The sequence below is a fragment of the Aspergillus bombycis genome, assembly GCF_001792695.1.
Source record: "Aspergillus bombycis strain NRRL26010 chromosome Unknown contig00002, whole genome shotgun sequence".
NCBI classification, from domain to species: Eukaryota; Fungi; Ascomycota; class Eurotiomycetes; order Eurotiales; family Aspergillaceae; genus Aspergillus; species Aspergillus bombycis.
This window is the reverse complement of record NW_019170004.1, coordinates 333,271-358,336: the sequence shown is the minus strand read 5'-3', so window position 1 is coordinate 358,336 and position 25,066 is coordinate 333,271. Positions and strand designations below refer to the sequence as shown.

At 48.3% G+C, this 25,066-nt stretch overlaps 7 protein-coding genes across 7 annotated transcripts; 3 read left to right on the top strand and 4 right to left on the bottom strand.

The window, feature by feature from the left end:
- Positions 1-4,390: 4,390 nt before the first annotated feature.
- On the top strand, positions 4,391-5,133 carry ABOM_000542 (class I SAM-dependent methyltransferase; the record flags this gene model as incomplete). Its single annotated transcript, XM_022527672.1, has 2 exons — positions 4,391-4,790; positions 4,844-5,133. The coding sequence occupies 2 exons, from the start codon at positions 4,391-4,393 to the stop codon at positions 5,131-5,133; spliced, it is 690 nt and encodes a 229-aa protein (XP_022394430.1).
- A 514-nt stretch (positions 5,134-5,647) lies between these two features.
- On the bottom strand, positions 5,648-7,730 carry ABOM_000541 (MFS drug efflux transporter; the record flags this gene model as incomplete). The annotated part of the gene is made up of 9 exons (XM_022527671.1): positions 5,648-5,689; positions 5,739-5,796; positions 5,862-6,072; positions 6,132-6,290; positions 6,346-7,004; positions 7,059-7,316; positions 7,375-7,427; positions 7,490-7,570; positions 7,617-7,730. The coding sequence occupies 9 exons, from the start codon at positions 7,728-7,730 to the stop codon at positions 5,648-5,650; spliced, it is 1,635 nt and encodes a 544-aa protein (XP_022394589.1).
- A 743-nt stretch (positions 7,731-8,473) lies between these two features.
- Positions 8,474-10,625, bottom strand: ABOM_000540 (uncharacterized protein; the record flags this gene model as incomplete). Its single annotated transcript, XM_022527670.1, has 7 exons — positions 8,474-8,752; positions 8,813-9,132; positions 9,185-9,512; positions 9,690-9,815; positions 9,872-10,022; positions 10,105-10,222; positions 10,583-10,625. The coding sequence occupies 7 exons, from the start codon at positions 10,623-10,625 to the stop codon at positions 8,474-8,476; spliced, it is 1,365 nt and encodes a 454-aa protein (XP_022394432.1).
- An 821-nt stretch (positions 10,626-11,446) lies between these two features.
- On the bottom strand, positions 11,447-13,023 carry ABOM_000539 (uncharacterized protein; the record flags this gene model as incomplete). The annotated part of the gene is made up of 6 exons (XM_022527669.1): positions 11,447-11,869; positions 11,945-12,047; positions 12,131-12,356; positions 12,418-12,536; positions 12,595-12,803; positions 12,877-13,023. Coding segments are annotated over 6 exons (1,227 nt in total), but the record flags the coding sequence as incomplete, so codon positions are not given.
- A 2,311-nt stretch (positions 13,024-15,334) lies between these two features.
- Positions 15,335-16,141, top strand: ABOM_000538 (uncharacterized protein; the record flags this gene model as incomplete). The annotated part of the gene is made up of 1 exon (XM_022527668.1): positions 15,335-16,141. One exon carries the CDS (start codon positions 15,335-15,337, stop codon positions 16,139-16,141), a length of 807 nt encoding a protein of 268 aa, XP_022394444.1.
- Positions 16,142-18,323: 2,182 nt separating this feature from the next.
- Positions 18,324-19,664, top strand: ABOM_000537 (alpha/beta hydrolase family protein; the record flags this gene model as incomplete). The annotated part of the gene is made up of 1 exon (XM_022527667.1): positions 18,324-19,664. The coding sequence occupies one exon, from the start codon at positions 18,324-18,326 to the stop codon at positions 19,662-19,664; it is 1,341 nt and encodes a 446-aa protein (XP_022394449.1).
- A 747-nt stretch (positions 19,665-20,411) lies between these two features.
- Positions 20,412-20,942, bottom strand: ABOM_000536 (cupin domain-containing protein; the record flags this gene model as incomplete). The annotated part of the gene is made up of 2 exons (XM_022527666.1): positions 20,412-20,829; positions 20,908-20,942. The coding sequence occupies 2 exons, from the start codon at positions 20,940-20,942 to the stop codon at positions 20,412-20,414; spliced, it is 453 nt and encodes a 150-aa protein (XP_022394523.1).
- Between the last annotated feature and the right edge of the window lie 4,124 nt (positions 20,943-25,066).

The following is a 25,066-nucleotide window of genomic DNA, read 5'->3' as shown; positions in this document are numbered from 1 at the left end:
TATAAAACGCGGTTTGAAGTTTATATCTATCAATCAATTACCTTCTGATTCTATAGTGGGAGCCAGCTTATCCAGGAAGAAAGCTCTTGTTCGGCGGAATTGGCCTTATTTGGAGGCTGTAGAATATCGCGGCAACGTATAAGTAATTATCTACTTTTTTTTTGGTATCGGTTCTCTTTACTACAGAATTCGATCTTTGTCAGCACATAAGGCTTGATTCTGATAAACTACTATAGTATATATTAGAGATACTCGGCTTGCTAAACTTGACGCGCCTTTATCCCCGTTGTTATATATTCTCTTGGTAACCGCAGGACTGTTACACCTCGGACTCGGTCATCGAATCACATATCAACTTGATGCTAGGATATTCCCTTATGTAGTAGGCCAGACTATCCTCGGGGTCGAGGTTAGCACGGATTGTCCAGATATATTCGAGCTGGTCCGCTATGTCGACTATAAGCCGTCGAGATAGCACGGGATGGCAGAAAGAGAGATACTTCGAAGCCTCCAGAGAGAATACTCGTCCTCAATCAGCGTGCAGCCTTCTCTAATACCCATGAAAGAAGAAAAGACCGGCTTGCCAGAGGATATACAACGAGACTGTGAGGGTAGCAGTGGCACCCTTAGATTGCGAGGCATGGTACTCCATATAGAAGAAACATCAGAGATTGTTGCAGAGGATGTGGCCACTGTCCAGTATAATAAAGAAGTCGAACAGCGTGGTATCTCTGTTATGAACATGCTTCTTCGTTAGGGGGCGCAGAGTCTAATGCCAAAACAATTCTAGTTTTAAAGGGCAGCAGATATAGACGCCGAGACTGCCGTCTGATGACTGGGTTGTCTATGCACCCGGGGCAGGGTATACTGCACAGTCATGTCGCCATGTCATCCGTGACACCACTATTGGCCTATACATACTGGCATAGGGTGGGTGCGTCATGAGGGCTTTTATAAAGACTACTATAGGGTTCTTCTAATAGCTTTAAGGGCATGATGCGTGAAATGGTGTGATATTAGAATAGTATTTTCTCGCAGCCCGAGAGTGACCACTTTGCACCGGTTTACAGCCGCATTCCACTTGTAACTAGTGTTAACCTGCCACTCTACTGTCCTTTCGTATGGCATAATCGTGCTTGCATACTTCTCTTCATAATTCTGTCCCTTTGTATTGTATTTCTATTCTGTTTTACCTTGACTCAAGACTTTATGCAGTATAAATGAGTAGCAATGAAATTGGGGAATAGCGAGCAAACAACGAAATCAAAGATCAGTGAGGGGATTCAGCTTCGAGGATTCTAAGAACGTAACAGCACTGGATGCACAGCCGATGGCGACAGCCAAGGTTGATAAAGTCAATGCACTGAACGTTTGCGGTCAATGGTCAGGGGGTAACCACAAGACCTTAGTTCCGTCATATGTTATCCATACGCATGGCTTCTAGCCAATGAAGATGACTCTGATTCAGAAATATAGACTCCTCTGGGTGCGTACTCGTTGATCCGAAAGCGCTTCTTCCATGAATGCTTGTTCTCACTTTTGCTCTGCATCGCAGTCGCTTCCCCGATGCCTCAATGCGTTTTAGTATACTTTTTGAGATTTTCTCTCAAGGATGGTTGGCAGTCCAACAACGAAAGCAAATCTGAAAGACATATATGGAGGTTGTGAGAGTACTATCTCGTGTCCTGGCGAGAATACAAGAGGCTGAGTTAGCGCCCAGTGCAGGGAAGGCGCTCGCTAAGAGACACGACACGTAGCCTCCCTCCATTTCCGTGCAATCGACAAATCACAGACTATAGGTAGCCCCCGCACTGGGATCAAGAGTTGTGTAGTGGAAACTGAGAAAACATCTATGCTGGCTCAATATGGGCCTGCAGTTGTTTGTTTGCTTCCAAATTTAGACCTTGCGAGTGGAACAGGCTTTCTCGGAATCATTTGTCCAGCAGAGTGGGCGGCTGGGGTTGTTGGAGATAGAGGTGGTAAAGGAATGGGTATTTGGAAAGTCTTCTGGGTAACATAGGCAGTGAGGCTGTAGTTGTTAGATTTGTAGCCATCTTGTAATTTCCAATGTGAAGTATTCAAGTCTTGGAGATCGGTGCCATTTCTCTTATCAAATTATCAAATTGTTAGCAGGGGTTGACAACCACCGGTATCGAATTGCGTTGTCACGCCACTTGTTATCTATGGACCCAACTACTATTACTTCGGAACTTTTCATTAGACACTTGTGCCAGTAAGACAGGGATTAGCGTAATATCACAGGCTTGTGGGAACGGGTTCACCAATCTCCATAAAAAACCCGTGTTGTGTAGATATTTTTAATAGCCAGAAGAAGCTACCTTGCCAGTCAACAAGCAATCTTGGCTTGGGCCAGATATTTCTTTAACCTATCCTTCAAATTTAAGCCATTATATCTTACCATTATAGTAATATAGTAAACATGGAGGTTACAGATAAGTCCGGGTCTAAAGGCTCGAAGGTATTCTCGATACTCCTGTGTCCAACACGCACTTGCCGGCAAGGCACTTGCATCAAATAGGCCACAGTCTATACTATACAGCATGGACGCAACAATAACAACCAACTCGATAAGTCAGGCCCAAATTATGTAATGAGGTGCTTCAAAAAGTGGCTGTTAATTCCATCTCACTAACGAATTCTGCCTAGGAAACTCCTGCACAGGAACTCCTCGGGCGCTAGCCCTACACAGAAAACGACCCTTCACTATTATATTCCAAGTAAGCCAAAGCTCAATGCGCAAGCTTATGAAAGAGAATATATGAGGAATTAATTGCCTTGGCAAAATGGGCAATGGCATCTTAACCTTGTTTCTGTGCGTTTTCAAGAGGCCCTTGCTTTTTTCTGCCCTTACTTCTGCCCCTATAATAATTATCGGGTCATAAGGGTCCAATCGCACAACCTCAACAGCAGTGGAGCACACAGATGACTTTGGAATAACAGATGGCTTATTGGAACTCCCAGCTCTGCTTCTTATTCCCTCCTCAGCTAAATAGTACCTTTTTTGTTGACATGGTCTTAAATATGAGTATCCCTCACAACACCAAATATTTCATCATGTGAGCGAGTCCGGAGCGCATCGCCAGTCATTACGAAAACAATCACGAGAGCGGATACGATTTCCTTTCGACTGTGTAAGGAGGATTGAATCGTGTCATACCACAGAAGGGAATGGAAGTGACGAGTGGAATGGAATGATCTGCTCAAGGGGCCGAATGTGCCAAGGTTATGGGCCCGGGGGGAGGTATGTGGATGCCATCTTGTGTCATGTTGCATTCCTCCATGCCTGATAATATACTATTTTTTATACAGGCTTTTGCCGCAGCCAAGCCAGACGGGCAAGAGTAAAGAGAGAGCAATCCGAAGTTCTAACAGGAAGGACCTTTCAATTTCTTGAGATCCAATCAAGGTGCTTCACTGTAGATGGCATTCTTGTGGGACATGCGGCACCTTCAGCTATGTAGTGTGCTACCTAGTACAGTTCAATGTCAAAAGGTTTCCGTTTAAACGACCCGAACTCTACCACAATATATATTCAACCAGCGTTTTTAAATAGTCACTATTCATTGAGAATTAGAGCAATTCACCAGTGAATTTAGATGAATATGGATTAAGAAATATTACAACCGATAATAATTTTTTCACCTAATATTTAGTACACCGTATAGTAGTTCTCTAACGATAATATCTATAAATACCTTGGTATACGATCCATCAAACAGTTAATGTATCTCTATTTAGTACTTTTCCATATCTACTCATGAACTTATTATAAACCTTGTTTTAAATATATTTTGATATCGTAAAGATTGGCTATTGTCTAGTTACTGAATGTGTTAAAAACGCGCATTGTAACGGACACTTTTGGCGGCGAGTGTAGGCGCCAGGGCCCGCGAGAGAGGTATCTCGCCGGTAATATTGGTCTCTTGGTAAATGGCTTTGTATTATCTGTCCCCAGGATGAGATGCCTCACAATTCTCCAGCTCCACTTGCTACATAGCGGGATAGGTTGAGCGAGTAACTGGGAGCAGCAGGCAGTTTTGCCAAGGTTGGGTCGAGGGAAACAAGGAAGGATGTGAGAGCTATGAGCGATGAGTAAGTAGAGAATGTCAAAGGCAAGGGAAGGGAATTATATCCTATTTGCTGATTGATTTTAGCGTCGAGAATATGTATATGGCGTCGTTCTATTGGCGCCCTTGGTCCAGTGCCCAAGCCCAACAAGCGTATAAATTTGAGCTGAATTCTGTCAGAGTACGGGCTCTCTTACTAGGAACATCACAAGTTTGTTTCTCTCGTTGCCTACCAACTGATATTCCCTCTTACTCTACACGAGAGCAGAACCATTCTCTTCCCCTCTCCGGCTATCTTCAACATGACGATCCAGCAATACGACACCATCGGGGCGGCCTACGGTGACGTTCCCAATCTCCCAACCGGAAAGTTGCAGCTTGCAGCCCTGAGAAGCTGTCTCGGTGATATCGAGGGTCAAACTGTGCTTGAGCTCGCATGTGGTCTGGGTTACTATTGCCGACAGGCCGTCGAATGGGGCGCGAGCAAGGCCGTGGGCGTGGATATTTCCGAAGCGATGGTCGACGCCGCACGGGTATGCGCCAAAGATGACAGCCGACTTGAATTCCACGTTGCGGACTGTGGCCAGCCGTTCGAATTCGGACAGTTTGATATCGTCCTGGCGCCTTGGTTGCTGAATTACAGCCGCAATCAGAGCCAGCTTATGGACATGTGGGGGAACATTTACAAGAGCTTGAAGCCGGGTGGGAGAATCATAGGCATCAGCCTAATGTCCATATCCTGGAGGATCTCGCAGCCTTTCCCCACGGGGCGCAGTATGGCCAGGAGCTGAAGGTAGTTGGGGAGCTGGATGAGGGCGGCTTGGAGGTTCAGGTGACTCTGCTTGCGTCGACACCTTTCTCATTTAACAATATTTATCTTCCTCGTGAGTTGTATGAAAAGACGAGCAAGTTGGCTGGTCTGCGTGGCTTCCAGTGGCAGAATTTCGCCAAGCCTCTATCGCACGATATCGACTGGGATGACTTCTTGCGTGTTCCTCCCTTCAGAATGTTCACTGCTACTCGTCCCGTGGGGGAGCTTGAGTGACGGGCTGGGTTATCTTCCGATTACTCTTAGTGATTATTGGTGTTTGAATAGGGAGATAATGACTACGCACATTGATGGGATATTTTCATGTTCGCTGAGCTATAGAGCCCTTTGTAACAGGGTGACATAGGTATTTGTGTGAGATTAATCCTGCCCCGGTGTGATAGTATACATTCCAATGGAAACTCAAGTTCGAGCCTCAATAGAAAAACTTGTTGAACAGACCACTCTATACCCTTCCTCCGACACTGTAGATCTATATTATTGGTCGACATATACCTTGAATATTTATCTTAATCCCCTACGTTGGAAATGTGTTCATTGTGCGCATAACATGCACTAGAAACCGAATAGGCATCTCCAAACACAAAGCATTGAATGTATAGTATTGTCTCTTCCGCTGTATTCGTAAATCCACTATGGTGTAAAGAGCAAAGATAGGCTGATAGGAAGGAGTGTTTCGCAGCTCATGCACGTACTCCTAGCTTCAACATTGTGAAAAACGAGATAGACCTCAAGCACCAGCTGCCCCAGCCCTGATATTGGCTCGCTTATTCTGTACAAGATCAGTAGAGACACAAAGGAAAAGTAAGCATTAGACCTACCGCCAAGAAGATTGCACAGATGAGACTAAGAGCTGCGCCAACGTAGACACAGGTGAAACTTGTTCAATGCATGAGTGTGATGAGCAGGATGACGATCAAACCAGGAAGGAATATCTAACTTACACGTCACGCCACGCAAGCACAATGATATCCAGCGCTTGATCCCGGATAGACATGGGTAATGAGCTCAGAAGCTTACTGCTGGTCCCGGACACGATGTGGGAGACTTGTGTCCGGGGAAGGTCTGGCAACAATTTGTATAGACGGTTTTGAGCGTTATTAACAAAGATGGCACCGGTAATGGAGAGCCCCAATGTCATTCCGGTAAGCTGAGCTACCGTGATGTTAGCTGTTGGTGTACAATACTTTGATCTCTGTATAGAGTCGACGAACCAAGTATCATTAGAGTCAATCCGTCAACGCTATCTGACGGCGGTGTGACAGCTTGAATCACCGCAAATGCTGCTTGAGTGTACAACCCGGCACCTAATCCAAGAACCAGTTCAAGACCGTATATCACGCTGGGAGACGTGTGCGTTGTCACAATATTTGCTTTTTTGGGTACTCAGTCAAAGCTCGAAAACTGTTCCAGGGGCAGTTCGCATACACATTAAAACTGCTGGAACAAGGGCAAGGGCGCTTCCAGCCAGATACCATGGCTTATAGTACCCGATTCGGGACATCATGATCCCGCTTCCCTGAATGGCCACGACCAGCATGCAGATGAACGGGAGCAGCCGGACAGCAGAGCGGATTGCATTATCGCCTTTGGTGTATTGGAAGTAGATCGGGATGTAGTACACACTTGGGTAAGTGACTATACCAGCCGAGGCACATGCAATGAATAGAAGGGCTGGTTCCTTTCGTTTAAGTAAATGGATTGGGAATATCCGGTTCTCGAAGGAGGTGGCAATAGCGAAGCCCTGCTGGAAGACAAATGTTACCCACAATAGACCTGATACAACAAAAAGAGCAATGATTTGCGCTCCATTCCAGTCATATAGTGTTCCTCCGAAGTTGATGCCCATAACTAGAGTTGTGAATGCTGAGACACTGAGGATAGCTCCAATCCAGTCGAAAGTGGTCAGTTTCTGCTGGAGTGCTAGTCCCGGTGTTACAGAGTTGGACGGGATCACAAAAATATAGACCGGAAGCAGGATAATGCCGAATAGCAAGTTGATATAGAATGCCCAGCGCCAGGTATACAACTCAAATCCACCACCGACAACGGGACCAAGAACAGTTCCTAGGCCCCAGACTAGCCCACTGTCTCTCACTTAGCCTAATTATGTTAGATCGATGTTCAATCCTTATACGTACGTCAAGGCGAGATATTGTGGACGTTCACGGGTTGTCGTATTCAGCGATAGCAGCGTGAGGACTCCAATATAGATTCCATTACCACCTACACCAGCGAATACCCGACCAACAATCTCAGCATTTATCGTTGGAGCGGCGCCGCAGAGTGCAGAAGCAGCCATAAAGAGGACTGTGAAGATGATGTACAGCCACTTGGCGTTGTAGAGAGTATACAATCGACCCACAATGAGAACCATCGCCACGCCTCCGATCATAAACCTGTGGGGCATCTTTATCAGAAAATTGTTACACGTCTTGCGCTGACAACATGACTTACCCAACCGACATCCATGGCAAATCTTCAACCGAGTCAAAGTGATTCACGATAACCTGCCAAGATTCTTGATAAGTTACCACAACACCTGCAGAGCAAAGAGGGCAAGAAAACAAACCGGGGCAATATTGGCGACTATGGTATTGTCCAATGCGTAGAGGAAGCTGCCGGTCAAAGTGCTCGACACCAGCAGAAACCACTGCAACAGTCAACACGTACATCTGGACTCTGTGGGTGGAACGAACCCTAAAACCAGAAATTGGGCGCTTCTCCTCCTGACTAGGAGAGAGCTCCCCGTCGATATCATGTTCGCAATGCTCAAGCTGCTGAAGGCACTCGGATAGTGTCTCATTCGCCATAGGATTACAAGTGTCTATATCAACCGTTGTGGTTCGCCGCTTCTGATGATGATGTCTACCCAGAACAGTTGTAGGTTCGTATAGAGGCTGCTAAAGCTGCGCACCTACGTCGTCGTTTCTAAAGTTTGTTTTTTTGGTTTTTATTTTTGTTTGAACTCACCGACATTCCTGGCGCTGTCTTAACTAACTATCAGGATATGTCGGCATCAACGCCCCCTTGCATAAGTCGGGACTGGAGTAGGATGTCAAAGGTCCGATGACACATAGATACAAATGAAACGCGTGGGCTTTGGACAAAAATAAGGCAACGACCCGAGTATAAGGGAATGGGAGGACAGGAATGCCATCCCTCACATCAATCTGCGCAAATCAAGTTCTTATTGTTACCGAGATGGAAACCTCTACTAAGGGTGCCTAACAGACCCTCCGAAGCTCCGACTGGATCAGCATTAACTCCTCTTTCAAGTCGGTCAGAATTGCTAGAATAGTTTGAAAGCTTAAAGAAGCTTTCAGATTAAAGTTGCCTGGGTGGAGAGTTAATGTTACCATTATTTAATCCGTGTTAATAGAAAGGTCACCTATATACGTTCAGAGTGGGTCGGAATGGGGGTTATAGAGGTATTTCGAAGGTACTAGTAGTCAGACCTGCCATTACTGGCCCGCTCTCAGCCAGTTGCAATTGGCATCATAGAGGCATTAAATAGCGATACAAGCAGTAGCTGATCGAGATTTCCAAGGGCACATCAGGCGAACTCCCGAGGAATACCACTCGCCTCGACCATGCGCACGTATCGCCCTGCGGTCATCGCGCGCAGTTGCTTCCCCCAAATCATCATCGGGATCACGGTTAAATGCGCAATAAGCCCCATGGCCATCATCTGGATGTACGCATTACCATAACCAGAGTGGATAAGCCACGGCTGCACAGCGAAGACAAACGTCATGCCGATCAAGTTGCGGAAGATATTAATCAGTACTAAGGCCTCTGGTGCCACTGCCCGATAGGAGTCGAGGATATAAGTCTGCCTCCCGTCAGCCTCTGCAAGGATATGATATAATGTTGGACAACTCAAAGATCTTACCTCTCCAACAATGGAAGATGCAGTGAATCCGAAAGCCATTAACCCCATCCCGAATACAGGACATATCCAGTGAAGTCCGACCTCTACCCCTTTGCCGTACAGGACTAACCCGCCCGAGGTAACGACAGCGGTCACGACCAGGAGGATAAGCCTGTGCTCTGGTTCTCGGATGCCGTTGTTACGGCGTGCCGCTACGATGATGAACCAGTCGCTGACGTTTCCTGCAAATACGGTACCTAGGATAGAACCGAGAAGTGCGGCAGCGTTGGTGAGGCCTACCTTTTCGCCACTCCATAGGTACGGTGGACCGGTGAAGAACTCTGCAGGGAATTAGCCAGGGGCCTCAGAAGTCTGGAAGCAAAAGCTACATACGGGATTCCGTTGTGAAGATCGCAGCCCACCAGCAAATCGAGACACCGGTAAACACACCCGCCCAGAGAACGGGCGGAAAGAAGGCGAGCTGGTACGGACGAAGAAAGAGATCGCGCCAGGCTCCGTTGGGGTTCACACCCCATGAGTGCAGCGGATGGGTCTGCCAGTAGGACTTCATCTTGACCCCATTGTCCACATATCCAGTTTCAGCAGGGCTACAGCCCTTCTCCGCGGTTCGTGCTCGTGGAAGTGGTGCTTGATGTGTGCTGTACGATCTAGGATAAAGCGTCTCCTCCATGCCGAAGAATAGTACCAGAGCCATAGTAGCCTGACAACGTCAGCGCAGCAGTTCAAAAAGCCACTTGAACCCGGGGAAGGAACCCACAAAGCCGATCGCAGTGATCCAAAAACACCACCGCCAGCTCAAATCTACATACACGTAACCCGCGACAAGAGGCTGGCCTGGTTAGTCTGAGGCTATACCCTTCCGAGGGATTTTTCTTACGACGATGAAAGCACCGGCACTGTAAGATAGTGCCCAGTATCCAACTTTCGATCCCATTTGGTGCGCAAAGTAAGTGTCCTGCAAGGAAATCTGGGGGAGGCCCTCCTTCGGACCGCATCCGAGACCCTGTCGCAGTTAGTTTTAAGTCAACATTGACGGTATATAATTCAGTCATTTCGTACCCAAAACACATTAAATGTCACCCAAACTCCCCAATTGGTTTGCACAGCTCCGATGATACTGCCGACCATGGCGATGAGAAGTCCCATAATATACACCGGGCGACGACCGATCTTCATGGCCACAGGTTGCCAGAAGGCCGCGCCAACGCCGCTGAAAAGAAATAAAATGGCGCTCCTAATCGTCGAATCACAATAAGTCAAGTGAGTTGTTACCCATTCCAAGAAGCACACACCCCGTATTTAAGCCGTCGAACGTTGTATTCAAATCCGGCGCTAGGCCGTCATAAGCGACACCATAGAAGTTGATCCTGACAGTAATGAGCTTAAACTTCTCGGACAAGTTGGAGGGATCTGAGAAGGGTCGAATACAAGCCGTTCATGAAGAATGTATAGATACATAGTAGGATGAGATGCTGCTTCTTCCGCGCTGGTGACCAGTTCTACCGTCGGTTGGATTAGTTGACACGTCATTTCCGGAAAGGATATTTGCATACTAGGGGATCGTTTGGATCGTCTGAAGGAGATGGGATGAGGACAATCTCGGTGTGCTTTCCGGTCGCATGCTTCGTGGATTGCTCATGTGTGTCTGTTGGAAACGGTTATCATATTCTATATATGCACTGTTTGGGAGGCTACCCAATTGAAGAAAAGGAAAAAGAAGAAAGGCTAAGGAAGGGCAGAGAGGACAGACAAAGAACAAGAAGAGCTAACCATCAACCAAGAGAACAGTACCCGGGATAAATAGAGGCTGCATTTGCGTTGTGTCCGACGCTGCGAGCTCCATGTCGGCTATCAGATATTGTAGTCTGCGGGAGGGAATCAAGGGGCTTGACAGCAGCAATCAAGAATCAAAGCTCCCAGGGATTAGGAGAGAGCGGTAAACAACCTTGAGATCTTTGAGATTCATTACATGTAGGCTACTCACTCTGCGCTAGAAGAAGTAAGCCCCGCAACATATGGAAGACATTCCAATCACCTACTAGAGGAGTTGGACTCGGACATTCAATGGCGCTGGATAGTCGTCAGGTTTCTGCAAGAATAATAAGTGAGGTAGGCTGGAATTTCCAGTCATGCGCCAAAAATCTATTTAACATTACCTTAGCCCATGAGACTATTGAAGAGAACTCTCCACCGACCGTCATAGACTTTCTGCCGTCCAACAAGCCCTCTTGGCATCACTCTAAAAGTGATCGACCATGGCTAAGATTGACTAAAGAGGCGCCAAGGCGGAAGGCGTTGTTGGCCTTCCGCCGATATTGTTGTCGCCTCGTGTAGATTAACTTTTGGAATGATCCTCTCAAAGGGTCACATATACCCCCCTTTGATCTGCCTCGATTCTGCTGTGTCCTTGCCCTAAAGAACATAACCCCAGTGAATGAACTCGGTAATCTGCGGACCCAAGGTAGCCCTGTCGAGACCTGCTACACAGTACAACTTCTTGGCAATATCTGAAAGCATGAACGATGTCTTACTGCCAGGCCCCTTGGCAGGGGTATCATTATTCTCCTATTCCGGACTAATTCAAAGATCGATAGTTCACTGCGCACTGACCAACTGTGACGGGCCAGTTTAATCTTATTCTCTCGTTTGCACCACCTCCACCGTCCGGAAAATCCCCGAGAGAGACTGGCTAGTGCGACGTGAAACATTCCTCTCCACCGGCTGCTCCACGTCCTCGGTCGTGACCGTGGCCCGGTAGTGCCGTTCTTGAATGGGGGATAGCTCTAGCCCCCGGTCGAGGGATCTGAATCCTCCTTTTTCGTGGTCGGGTTGCGAGTGTTGCACGATAGACTCCGTGGATTCTTCCATGTGACTCAGTCGTGACCGTAACCGCGAGTGATGCGTGTTGGTTGTGCGACGGCCGCTGGGGAATGACACGCCTTGTCTGCCGTATGAGTTTGCGAAGGAGCTCAGGCTGAAGAGCTCTCGAAGAAGGGGCCATAGGAGTGGCACATTGGCCACGTAAACGGCCGTCGCGACTTCGGCGACGTACCACCGCTGTCGAAGTTAGTTAGAGATAGGACTCGATTCTGGGGGATATGGGGGCAGAGAAAGACAGGCGGTTGTGTGTACCAAGAAGCTCACGGTGTATTCTTCGGTGAAGTTGACGTATCGATTGAGGATTGCCATAAGGATCTGTGCTCGTGTAAGCTGTAACGACTCGGTGAACCGCTTTCTAATACTGGTTCATACTACTACCAACCCGAGACTAAACACAGCACAAAGAACCAATTTCCTATAGTAGGTTAGTAGTTATACTCAAGGGTTAGGTTGAGACAATCTTGCCGTTTGAGCGGGATTCTCGAACGCAGGACAAGCGGTATTGGAATACACAGCATCATCAAGTCCGATGAGATGTTGAACGCGCTCGTTGTGATCAAGTGGTCATAATAGGTAGCGCATTGTGCTGAGAGTGGATTAGCAACGGAGTTGAACTTGTTACGAAGTATACGGGCATACTTACGGTCCTTGGTCGGGACATCCCCTATATCAAATTATGGGTTACTAAACGGAACGGTATGATTATAGGGTAAAGGACAACGTACAATACATCGTGATAGGCGGGCCGCACCACACAGTGCAGAAGAGAATCTCGATTATAACGAAGGACGCTGCGACGTAAACAGCAAGTACCTTAACCGCTAAGTGCTCTCTCAATCCCAACCTGCGGATCAATATCAATAATGAACAGCGCCAATGTATTCAACCAGGAAAAGACATACGTTAGTCGATTATATATAATAAGTAAGCAGGATTTGACCAGCCATAGAGAGACCAATGTGAAGTGTTCGAGTACGAAGGTCATCTTGCTGCCGTAGATGGCATCCTCGTGCTCTTCCTCTGTGAGTGACAGTGCCTTATCTAGCGGAATATAGTTGCTGCCATGTTGTGCGGTCTCGTTCACGCAGACAACGACTCCAGTAAAAGTAAACTGACACTCCCCAACTCAGTGGTTATTACAGGATTCAGTCCATAGCATGCCCAGTGGACACAGATGGACTTACCAGAATGGCCACCATTAGGTAGTCATCAGTTTGTAATTTCTTCCATGATTTCCGGGCTATGCGCCGCGAGGCCCTGTGTCTTGTCAGGACCGATGGATCGGGTAGATAACTGCTACACGTACATGCGACACGCGATGAGAATAACACCTGTCGTTTGCACTTGATTAGCTAGCAAGACAAAGATAGAGAGATTGGACAATACCAAGCACATATAGAGTCCATGTTTCAATGGCTAGTGTTCTAGCAAATGGGTCCATTCCTTAAGGATTCTCGTGGTAAATGCCGAGGACGAAGGAGAGCAATACGATCTTTGAGGCGAAGCCTACAAGAAGTATGAACATGGCTCATCGTATGCTTACCCACATATTACACATCAACCATAACCCAATGCCATTAACCAGGGCGGGAAATGTACGCTCCAGTGCATACTCCCCTTTTGATGGCCGGGCGCAGCTTGTCTTGGCTGGAGCCCTCAGAGGAAGTAAGTTGGCCTCTCTAAAGAAGAAGAAAACAGAAAGGGATCAGCATATAGGCGAGGAAAGTCCAATAATATGAGGTGAGTCAATATATTTTAATTGGTCTAGTTTACCGAGTGGATGGTTCTACACAACGGCCAGTGTTGGGAAATTCTTCGAGTCGCGAATGTCGATCAATGTCTTGCCTCCAACCCTACAGTATCCACTGCTGATACCACCAAATACTGCCAATGCGACCATACGTTGACTGTGATTCGTCTGATATACAACACAGTCTTTCTGGCCGTTCCACAGCATCTGTCGAGGTCGAAAGAACTATTGGTGAACAGGAACACGGATGTTCAGCGTGCCCGTACCCAGTTACCAGCAAAGGGTCTTGGATGCTAAAAGGATTCAATTTAATGCCACCACGGTCCACAAATGGCCCAACCAGGCAGGGGGGAAAGGGTCCAACCATTCACCTGATCAACTAGAGCTTGGTTGCGACGTTGGTCTACTACTAGACCCACTATCAGAGGAGAAATCTCGGAAATTTTCAGCTGCGACAGCAAGGGTTCGTTATAATACAGGAATTATTATCTTCAATTCTGTTCAGTCACAGCATGTATGAACACCACCCGAGTGATACCTGATTACTCATAATGTTTCAAGTTCATGTCATATCCGCTAGTTTGACAGGTTTCGCAGTGAACGGAATGTTGAGGCAAGGTAGATTGACCTCCCATTTCCCACTCTACGTTGAAGTATAGACATTTTTGATATTGGAACTCGTTATAACTAACTTATACTTCTGCCTATTGATCTTGGCCTTTGGTATCATTCTGAATTTCATTGATTGGCGCTTCCAGTGACAAAATAAATTAGATCCACATTTCTTCCAGAGCTGTCGCCGTGCATCATATCAGCACGTACATCCATCAACGACTCCCAGAACAATATGCGCCAGGGATACAATATGCATATGTAGGGCTTATTGTCCTTTTTAAATATAGTTTTGGTTTTGCCAACTACATGGGCCAGATAGAATATAGTTGTTAACTATATAGCAATGTCGAGATATAAACGAGAGTGCCCCGCCTGGAGAGGAGTTCCATACTGTTTGCTCTCGCGATGTATACCGAACCCTTTGTCTAAGAGCATCGTCACGATTGATGGCTGGCCGTAGAATGCCGCCTCGTGCAGAGGAACACCAATGGGTCCGTGGAGAATATCGAGGGACAGAGTCTTTCGACATCGTAAAATCTCCTGAGCACGGCCATGACAGCCCTGGGAAGAAGCTACATAAGGTAGTTTCGCGTGGAATCAATATCACAGGAGAGATTTGCTCGTAGTTGGTCACCTAACCTGGAACTTCTTCGGCTTACACCAACCATCACTTCTAGCCAGCAACTGTTACCTTTATTGAATTGATCTGTCTTCGGCCGGTGAAAGCCCCGAGTTACTCCACTACTATATGACTGCAACAACACAATTGTCCTTGACGCCTTACACAGCGCAGCTCTATATTTTATAATAGCATACAACATCGGGCAAAGCTACGCTGAACCACGAATATACAAACCTTGCGTACAATTCCATACTAAAAGAACACGTGTCCAGGCAATTATCTTCCATACTAGACGAAAGGGTCACTATATTCAAGCTCTAGGGTCTGATCTGTCCGGGTGGCACCTGATACAGCTATACCCTGAGCCCTGCCAGCAGTGACACAGAGATAGCAGCCGGCCACATTAGTTCAATGCTGACCATGCTTTCCACCAGGCCTTATCTTGCGAGGAATACTGGACGATATCATCGAGACCTTGTAGAACTGCAGTCTATTGAACCGGTGTGGCCACTGGTCCATGGTTGCATCTGAACGTTTTGTACTGATAATCATAGTCACATGAGCACCAGCTCGGGCTACTCATTAAGCGCCGCACAGCACATCCCGGCTGGACCGACTCAACCTAAGCATCCATTTCTCCTCTCAGCAGTCGACGATGGAGAATGTCCAACTTCAGATACTGTCAGATATCCACCTAGAGTCGCCGGCTGCCTACGACGTGTTCAAGATTGACCCAAAGGCACCATTTTTGGCACTGCTTGGTGACATTGGTTACGTCAAAGATGAGGGCTTCTTTCTCTTTCTCCGCACGCAATTAGAAAATTTCCGGCTCGTCTTCTTGGTTTTAGGCAACCATGAAGCCTATCATAGTAGCTGGACCGAGACAAAATCCGATATACAACGTTTCAAAGGTGATATTGATGCCTCTGCAGAAAGAAATGAAGGGCTTGGAAAGCTTATCCTACTCGATCGAACGCGCTATGACATCTCACCGACAGTGACCATTCTCGGCTGTACTCTATTCTCATCTGTCGCTCCAGAACAAAAGGAAAGCGTTAGTTTTGGTATAAACGACTTTTATCACATTCACGATTGGTCGGTAGAAACACACCAGGCTGAACACAATGCGGACGTTGCATGGTTAAATCGAGAGATTGTGTCGATTTCCGGCCACGAACCCGAGCGCAGAGTCGTTGTTTTGACCCATTTTTGTCCCTCAACCCACGAAAATGTTATAGATCCCAAGCATCGCAACAGTAAAATCTCCTCGGGATTTATGACCGATTTATCAAACGAGCCATGCTGGAAGGAGAAAGTCGTTGCTCTCTGGGGGTTTGGGCACACCCATCTCAATTGTGACTACCAGGATCCAGCAACTGGCAAGAGAGTAGTATCGAATCAAAGAGGGTATTATTTCTCCCAGTCACCTGGTTTCGATAGTGTGAAAGTTATCGACGTTTGAGCTAAGGGGTGAGCGACAAAATGTGAGCTTCAATACAACTTCTATCTAGCTATGGATCGGTTGAGGAACGCTGTCTAACCTGGTTACGTGGAATACTTATTTGGTTGGAATGAGCTGCCACTTCATCAACTTACTACGGAGTCCATCCAGAGCTCCAAATATATCTGAACACCCATATTTTATAGAAATATAAAATGATCTGTGCACTTCATCCAAGCTATCCTCGTTGAAAAGACCAACCGCATCAACATACTCTACCATATGGGTTAAAAGTGCTATCCAGTAACTTGCGCAGATGGTACCATGGTCACGACAAAGTAGAAGCAGCAGAGATTCACAGTACCCTGGGCACTTGGAATTCGAACAAAAGAGTGCTCAGAAGAGAAACGCCCACTACCACCGCCTTATGTTGCTAGAGGAGGCCGAATATCTGATGCAGTCATAATGTCCGAATTATCAGACTGTAGGGGTGGCTTCAAAGTCGGGCAAGGCCCAAAGCAGATCGGATTTCCGGTGTAGTAACCCCAGTGTCTCACTACCAATATGTAGATGTGCAGAGGAACGAGGACTTGGTCGCGGATTTGTATATAGGTATTCTGCGTCTTTTGTATCAGGGTATAAGCCGGCCGTTGAGAGGATAGAGAAAAATATATCTACCAGCGCGCCTGGCACGAGGAAAGCAACACCCTGCTTCCACATAGTAGCGGCCAAATACGAGATTCTAGCAGAATATTCACTCAACAATTATAGGAACGCCATATACTGACAGTAGATAATTGCCCCAACGAAGATTTGGGACACCAGCCTTGTCAAGAAGAAGAGATATCGATGTGACAAGGTCATTATCTAGATACCGGCCACAGAGATCAAGGTTAACTGCTATGGTTATAGGTACAGAACGTATAAAATAATGAATCATCAGGAAACACGAGAGGGCAACGGTAAGGTTGCCTCAGTCAGGCCCACTGCTTTTTATGTAGCCACTGCTTATAGAAACCGGTTATGTATGTACATAAGATAGACCCAATCAGACAATGGGCGATGGGTCGGCCGTCATTTATATTGCCCGATAGACATGGGGTACGCCAGTGACCCGACTTAGGTCTTCGTGGTCAGAAACTGTCAAGCCATTCTGGCCCGGTATACTTGTGCACAACAGCAATATGGCTAACCTGTGTTGAAGTATGAATGCACTACAGTGTGGTGGATAGTGTCGCCGCTAGACTCGTTTAAACTATTCATCTTTGGGATGGCCTTGACCGCTGGTACCACGAGAAGAGCTTATGGGAATGCAGACCAATCTCAGTGATGGGGTTGGAGGTCAGAACTCCCTTCTATAAACTTCCCGGAATTTGTGTTTATAATGGTATTGGCTATCTCTAGCGGCAGTTAATTACATTGAACCATGGAGCTCTCTAAACCACGCATGGTATGAGTATGCTGCATCTTGGAAGGGGAGCGAGTCCGAGCGACTGAAGAATATGACATCCCAATGTTTCTCTCCCGTCATATTGTTGATTAATATGTTTGATGTTATCATAGAGAAATACAGGACACGCAAAGTCTTACTCCCCTACACAAGTTTCATCTGAGTCGCGCTTCAATAGAGTTGAAAGCTGACCCAGATTCACTGAATACACCCATAGCTGGGTACAGCTTGCTGCTTCGGAAGCCTCGGTATAGAGCCAGAAACTTGTATCCTGCGGCAGGAGTAAAGCCGGCAGAACAAACGGCATAGCTTTTAATACTTGATGCCGAATGAATTGCAATTTGTCACTTGGTCTGTCAAAGGTAAATGACTGAGATTCGGTGGGGGTGTCGAGGTGCCGCTTATCATAAATTTGCTTAATATGTTGGTTTCCACAAGAGGAAGGTCGACGCTCCAGCCGAAACTAGCTCGATGATCGTCCTGGTGGATTTCCAAATGACACTCGATAGATCGCTCCGATCCCCCCGGCCAGTGGCACATAAACTTACGACGGCATATAGAGTCGGGAGTGAATGGTTCATTTGAGATAGTTCAAGGCAAGCACAGATTGATGTATAAATGATCGTCATCGTCAAGGGAACTACAATATGATGGGTATGGAGTTGAACACTCTCTATCTACACAAGAGTCTAGGAGCTGGCTCCAAGATATCAAGCAGTATTCAAGAATATAGTTATTCCTATAAGCTAGACAATGCTTTCAATGTCCTTCTCGGCCATAGTGGCCTTGTTGATATCTATTGGTGTTTCGACCACTGTGGTTCCGACCTACAGCTTCCCAGACAATTGCAATGCTACTTGCCAAGCGAGCATCGCGCAAGCCCTCACACAGGAAAAGGCTGCTTGGGTGAGTCCTAATGTATCAACCGACCCCTTCTACGCGAATCCAGCAAACATCTCTTATTACGCTGCTGGCGACATCGTCAGATGGGAAGACGTACCCAGCCAGCAGTACACAACAGTTGGCTATGATACTCCTCCGGCAACGACACTGTCCAAATTCCTCTACATGAGTGAGGACATCGATGGTAACCCCATACCGGCCAGTGCTTTCCTATTGCTCCCATTTACAAATCAAGACGGTAGCGGAAAGCCACTCCGCACAGTCGTCTGGACACATGGAACGGCGGGCATTACGCGACAATGTGCACCCTCGAATAACAAGCAGCTGTACTACGAATGGGAAGGCCCGTTTGCGTTGGTCCAGCAAGGGTACGCCGTCATTGCACCCGACTACGCCGGTCAGGGTAGCGATATATCCATGGGCTTCATGTATGAATCCGGTGCATTACACGCGCTAGATGTGAGCTTTGCCCTCCAGGCCGTGAGATCGAAGCTCCAGGATCGGATTACTCATGAATGGGTCGTGGTCGGCCACAGCGAGGGCGGCATGACTGCATGGCGTGTGAATGAACGCGAAAAGCGAAACGCAACGGGCGGTTTCCTGGGCGCCGTTTCAGGGGCCCCGGCGCTCCGCCCCCTCTCTCTTATCCCACAGTCGTGGCGCCTCGCCGGGGATGGCCCTGTTCATGATGTTGTTTCCATCTTTGTTCTCCAGTCCATCTCACGATTATTCCCTTCTGTCAAGATCGAGAACTATGTCAGCGATATCGTCGCAAGTCGCATCCCAATCGCTCAGCAGGGATGCCTGGTAACTGGCTCAACAGTCTATGGGAACCTCACATTGCCAGAGCTGTACAAGAATACCAGTTGGATCCACCATCCGGATGTCATTGAGTGGCAAAAGAGCTACAATGGTGCCGGCACTCACGAATTGGCAGCTCCCATGCTGGTTCTGCAGGGAACCGCTGATGAGTTGGTGTATGCAAACCTGACAGAATGGGATTACGATCAGACATGCAGCACCTTCCCTAGCAGTGTCATGCAGCTGTATATTTATCCCGACCTTAATCATGACTTCGCCTTTATTGCTGGCCAGGCGCAGTACTTGCCTTGGATACGTGACCGGTTTGACAAGATCCCATTGTCTGCCGCATGCAACAAGACGACTGTGACACTATCTGGGCCTGCTTGAGGGGCTGTATGGATGCTGGCGGGTGACGGTGGCCGTCCTTTTATTCATAGCGTCCATATAGTTCCAAAATAGAAAATGAAGGATGCTCTGGCGATTTGGCACTGGTACTGACACTAGTTGTAAGAAGCGACTCCCAGCTTTTGTCCCGGTGTACTCGATACTAATCTATTGTGGTGGAATGGCCCTGGCCTTTCCCCCTTGGCTATGACATCGTCCTAGGTAGCCCAGATAGTAAATAGCCAATTTCTGCAGGCTGTAACAGTCGGACACGCTCTCTATTTCTTCATAGGCTGTATGAACCGGTAGTACAGACGTACACTATTATATTGTAACGGCTTCGGTTATCGGGATCTGGATTAGGAGTGGTGTGACCGTATGTTATTGAATCATAATACGAAGCTTTCCATGGAACAGAGATTTATGACGAATATAGTGGGTTCTTGACCAAGATATATGCAGTTCAACATTCTAGACCCTCGGGGTCATCGATTTGCACTTCCGCCCTAGAATATATACCCAGCCTTCGGATAGAGTCTCCGAAGTAAGAGGGAAACCCAAGCCGTGGCTGGCTAGGTTTATATTTTACTGACTATTTCTATCCTACCATTCTTTGCCTTTCGTAAGTTACACTAGACGGAATGATCTCACAATATCAAACTTCCCAATCACACATCCATTCCTTACGCTGTTCAACCCCCCCAACTATATATAAGGACCATGCATCCACGATGACCCTTGGAAAAAAAATCAAGTCTTACATTTACATTCACCCCTCATGCCAGGCGACTGCTCCACCGTGCATTCAACATGCTGATATCCTTCATCTATCTCCATCAACCTTCCCTGCTTCACCGCCTCCTCGTCAATCACGAAGGTCGCGAAGAACTTCGCCGGCTCGGTGTCGCTGGCATTGGCGCTGACTCTATGATGGCACCCGGGCCTCTCAAACCACTGCCCACCCTTGGTGATGGTCTCCTGAGGCTCATCGTTCATCTTGTTGTAGATCGTTCCCTCGAGGATGTAGCCGGACACCGTCGCCCCACCGTGGCGATGGGGTGGCAGAGCGGTGCCGGGGCCGAGTTCCGCCACCAGCCCGATGATGCATTTCCCGGGGCAGTTGTCGAGGGGGTGGTGGAAGATTTGGGTCAGTTTGGGGGGACGGTGTCTGGGGGTAGTGCGTTAGTTCTCATGGAGTGAGTGGAACAACGCGGATGTAGATTAGATAGTGCGGGGTTGGACATACATCTTGGGATCGTATTGGAACTCTCTAGTCGCCATCTTTGTGCTAGATGGATAATGATTCACGATGAAGTGTGGGATATTAAGCGGCAGAACGTAGTGGCAGAGATGCGAGTCGACACGAACAGGGATCCGTTGGTCTCCCGGGCCACCGCGGATACTTATAGCAGGCTGCCCAAGGTTACCCTGGATCTCTAGATCTTGCGCGACTCTCTGCAGGACATGAGAGGTGACGCGATGGAAGCGAGCCGACGAGGAGCACCGCGCCCGCCGGCTGGCACCGTTACGTCCTTTCCACGGAAGATGCCACAAGCGGTGGGTTCGTCTGGCACTTGGGAGGACTTTTTTACCTTTTCTTTTTTTTTTTTTTTCTTTCTTTGCTGCTTTTTTGCTTTGACTTTTTGGTTCTAGGAAAGTTAGAATGGAACTAAAAGAGAAAAGAACCAAGGGAGGAAGCGGTGGGTAGGGCGACGGAGAGACGCAGCCCTGCAAAAGTACGGCAGCTGCACTCCAAATCACGATCGATCAGTCATACCGCAGTATTCATGCCGATCCCGATCCTGTTGAGGGGCCCAATGCGTCTTCGAGGCCAGATGGTAAATTAAGCAGCCAGCATGGCATCGAAAATATGTGCTGTTGACATGCCGGAACTCCGCCCAACGCAGGTGATAGGGTGAGACATACACAATATGGACCAACTACGGACATCATGCTGCCAAGCTTCACACACTGCATGTGTATGGTGTACTCCGTACGTCTCCGGGAATTGACTGGACGCTTATGCAGTGTACCCCCTCTGGTCACTAGCCTTCTTTCGTTCAACGAGGGCTACTGGTGGACTGCTCCTCTGCTACGTGGTGCCCTTCGTCGGGCAGACCCCAGCGAGTGAACGGATCCGTCGGAAGTCTGCCAGTCGATGAACAACGTCATCTGGTGATATTAGTGTTGAAAAGGACAGTCTGCAAGTTACGGCATGGATGACAAGTGCGTGCATTAGTGTAAAATGCCAAGATTTCGGTAAAAATACATGGAGAACTGGATTTCAGCTGTCCAACGTAGACTGCAGGGGCTCCAATAACCCCCCACCACCAGACCGGGGGCCAACGAAAACCCCTGCATTATAACATCCAGAGCTATACATGATCACAAACTGGAAATACGAACGCGACGATTGGCTCGCATGACGGAGACACCGAGTGGGCACCCGCAAGGCCCGCATTCACGGCTCAACCAGGTCTATTTGGGAAGAGCGGGTCGGAATGCTGACTGGGTTGGCAGTGGCTGCTGATGGCTAGCTGAAGAGTAAGTTACACGGCAGAAGACGATCCCTGCTGTCTTGGACTGCGTCCGAGCTCTTTGGAATGCCTATCGTCCTCTACGGTGCGGAAAGAACCAGCAAGTGATGGGTAGGGGGCGTGAACTGACACCAAGGGGAGGAATGGCAGATACAGTGACATGCAACAGGGATGTTTTCTTCACAACGATGTGTTGCTTAGAGTGAGGGTAGGTCCCTTGCGCCAAAAAGACCCGTTCATGTAAGACAGCCGACGGAATAGGCTGTTCCAGTGCCCTGGCTTCTTCAGAAGGGGAATGTACCTCCTATCCACGGTGGTGCTTAGCAGTCTCTTGCCGTGACGGTTCGTCAGTGTGAATAGTCGATTCCAGCCAGCTCACAGGGATGGACGTTCGCAGCGCAGATCAGGCATATCAAGCAAAGATCCACCGTAAACCACAGGTGTCAGCTCTGGTCTAGCACACATTACGCAAAGAGGCTTCCATTGTGGTCGCTTCAGGGAGCATGCTACGAGTGTCTTGAATGATTCCGGCGAGTTACGGCGAAGAGTGGAGATCGAGAGAACATTCGCGCCGCCGTCGTGACAGAAGAAGAAATCCAAATAGTGGAAATGCTACGTTTGTGATAGAGGCTGCGCTCCGATTCGAAAAGCCCGCGGTTCTATTGGTCCTTGCTCGAGGCAAAGGTCTACACGGCTGCTCCGAGTGCAGAGATCTGTTCTCAGCTGGCCTCTGGTGCTTCGATGAAGGACCACGGTACTTTCGCAAGAGCTGGATACTTCCCACATGATCGATGATGACCCCAGGCTGCTTTCGGATATGGAACAAGGATCTCGATGAACTCAAAGCCGTACTGGATTGTAAGGTCTAAGACGTCTTGAGGCTATTGCTGCCACAGTCTAGACCGAGACCAGTCGGGACATGCCAGCTATGACGACAACATGTGGTTGAATATCGTAGAACCTGCTGACGGAGACCAGGACGCGTTCAGCCTCCCGACATGCTGCCGTCCGTGGTTCGACTTGATACCATCTTGTAACGCCGGAAGACGAGCGCCAGAGCGGATCGGCGCATGGCGGAGGCATCTGCTGCAATCGTCACTGATCTATCGAACGCCTTTTCAGGTGTGCTACATCCATCGCATTGGGGAAATGATTTGTCCATTCCCCACTGTGATCACAGCATGGTTGCGACCAAAGGATGGATGATCCCTGGATGAGCATAGCCAGCATCAATAGTGTCGGTAAAAGGGCATGAGATCATCATTTCACTTGTTGAATCTATTCCGTCCTGTACGTGAGGCGAGCGGTGGAGCATGATGGAGGGCAGACATAAATAGCCCCCCGGATGCCAGAAAGTTGGCAGCAAGATCGCAGCACATCCATCTTCATCAGAGTCCGATTGAGTAGATCTTTCAGCCAGAGAACCTCCCTGAACCGTCCATTGTCACAATGTCCACGGATTGCATTGATAAGCACAATGTCCAAGGTGATATCTGGTAGGTCAAGACCTCCCTACACTACGCTCAGCTGCCTGACAGTCGCCAGGCCTGGACTATCGAAGAAGTATGAAGACTTTCACTTCTTCCGCATCAGCAATGTGGAAAGGTTCAAAAGCCACCTCGGCCGCCTCGTCCCACACATAACCGACTGTGAGAAGGCGATGCAGGACAAAGGCCTTATCAGACAGCATAAGATTGCTGTTGCCCAGGGGACTGAATCCCCCAAGTTACTCGACGTGGTTGGAGTCAACATCTCTTTTACCAGCAAAGGCTTGGCTTTGGTAAGACGTCCCCGCACGAATGATCTGACAGACCAACTCGCTGATGAGGTGAATGCAGCTGGGCAAGCGCGATATTCAGAGCAAGGCGTTTGAGATTGGGCAATTGGCGGACATGACCGACCATGCAAATGGTGGCCGTGACAAGGCGACAGACTGGATAGAGGACTTTAAGACCAAGGAGATCCACGGCCTGATCAACGTTGGTGGTAGCAGCAAAGAGATTGTCGAGAAGAAGTGGAATGACGTTCAAGCCCTTTTCGTTGGACGCTTCAAGTTTACCACCAGCATTGAGGAAGTCATAGTCTTCTCCGGAAAGGACAGAGACGCTCCCAATGGAAGCAAAGAACAGTCAGTAGGAATCTCACCCAACCACATGCACGAGCTCACCAGTGGATAGCTTTGGGTACGAGGACGGCATTTCGCAGCCGAAGATTCAAGGGTTAGACCGGCCGGAGGAGGGAGAGAAAGCCCCGCCACTGATCCCTCCCGGGTAGGATTCCTCCAGAAGAGTCCCTCCGTAACGGCCATGAGGCTTACTGCCTAACAGGATCTTCTTCCTCGGCCATCGGGGGCAACCTATCTGCCAACCTGACTGGGCCCACGAAGGCAGCTTCCTCGCAATTCGGAAACTGCAATGCATGGTTCCAGAGTTTAACAAGTACGTGCGCGTCACACTTTGTGACTTGTGATCAGCAAGCACTGACGCGTCTGGAAACTTAGATATCTGGAGGATGAGGCTCCAAAGCATGACCTCACTAGCGAACAGCTCGCCGCGAAGTTTATGGGGCGGTGGCGGAGCGGTAAGACAGGCCCCTCCACATATCCACGGATCTATCCTGATTCAAATCAACGCAGGAGCTCCAATCGACATGGCACCGGACCAGGACAATCCCGACCTGGCTCACAGCAACAACTTCGACTTCAACCCGGCGGACACCCAAAGCAGATGTCCATTTGCCGCGCATATTCGCAAGTCACGGCCGCGCGCCGACATTGAAGACCGCTTCACTCGTTCCATCTTCCGCCGTGGTATCACCTATGGACCCGAGATGACTGAGCAGGAAAAGAAGGATCATAAGACAAAGGAA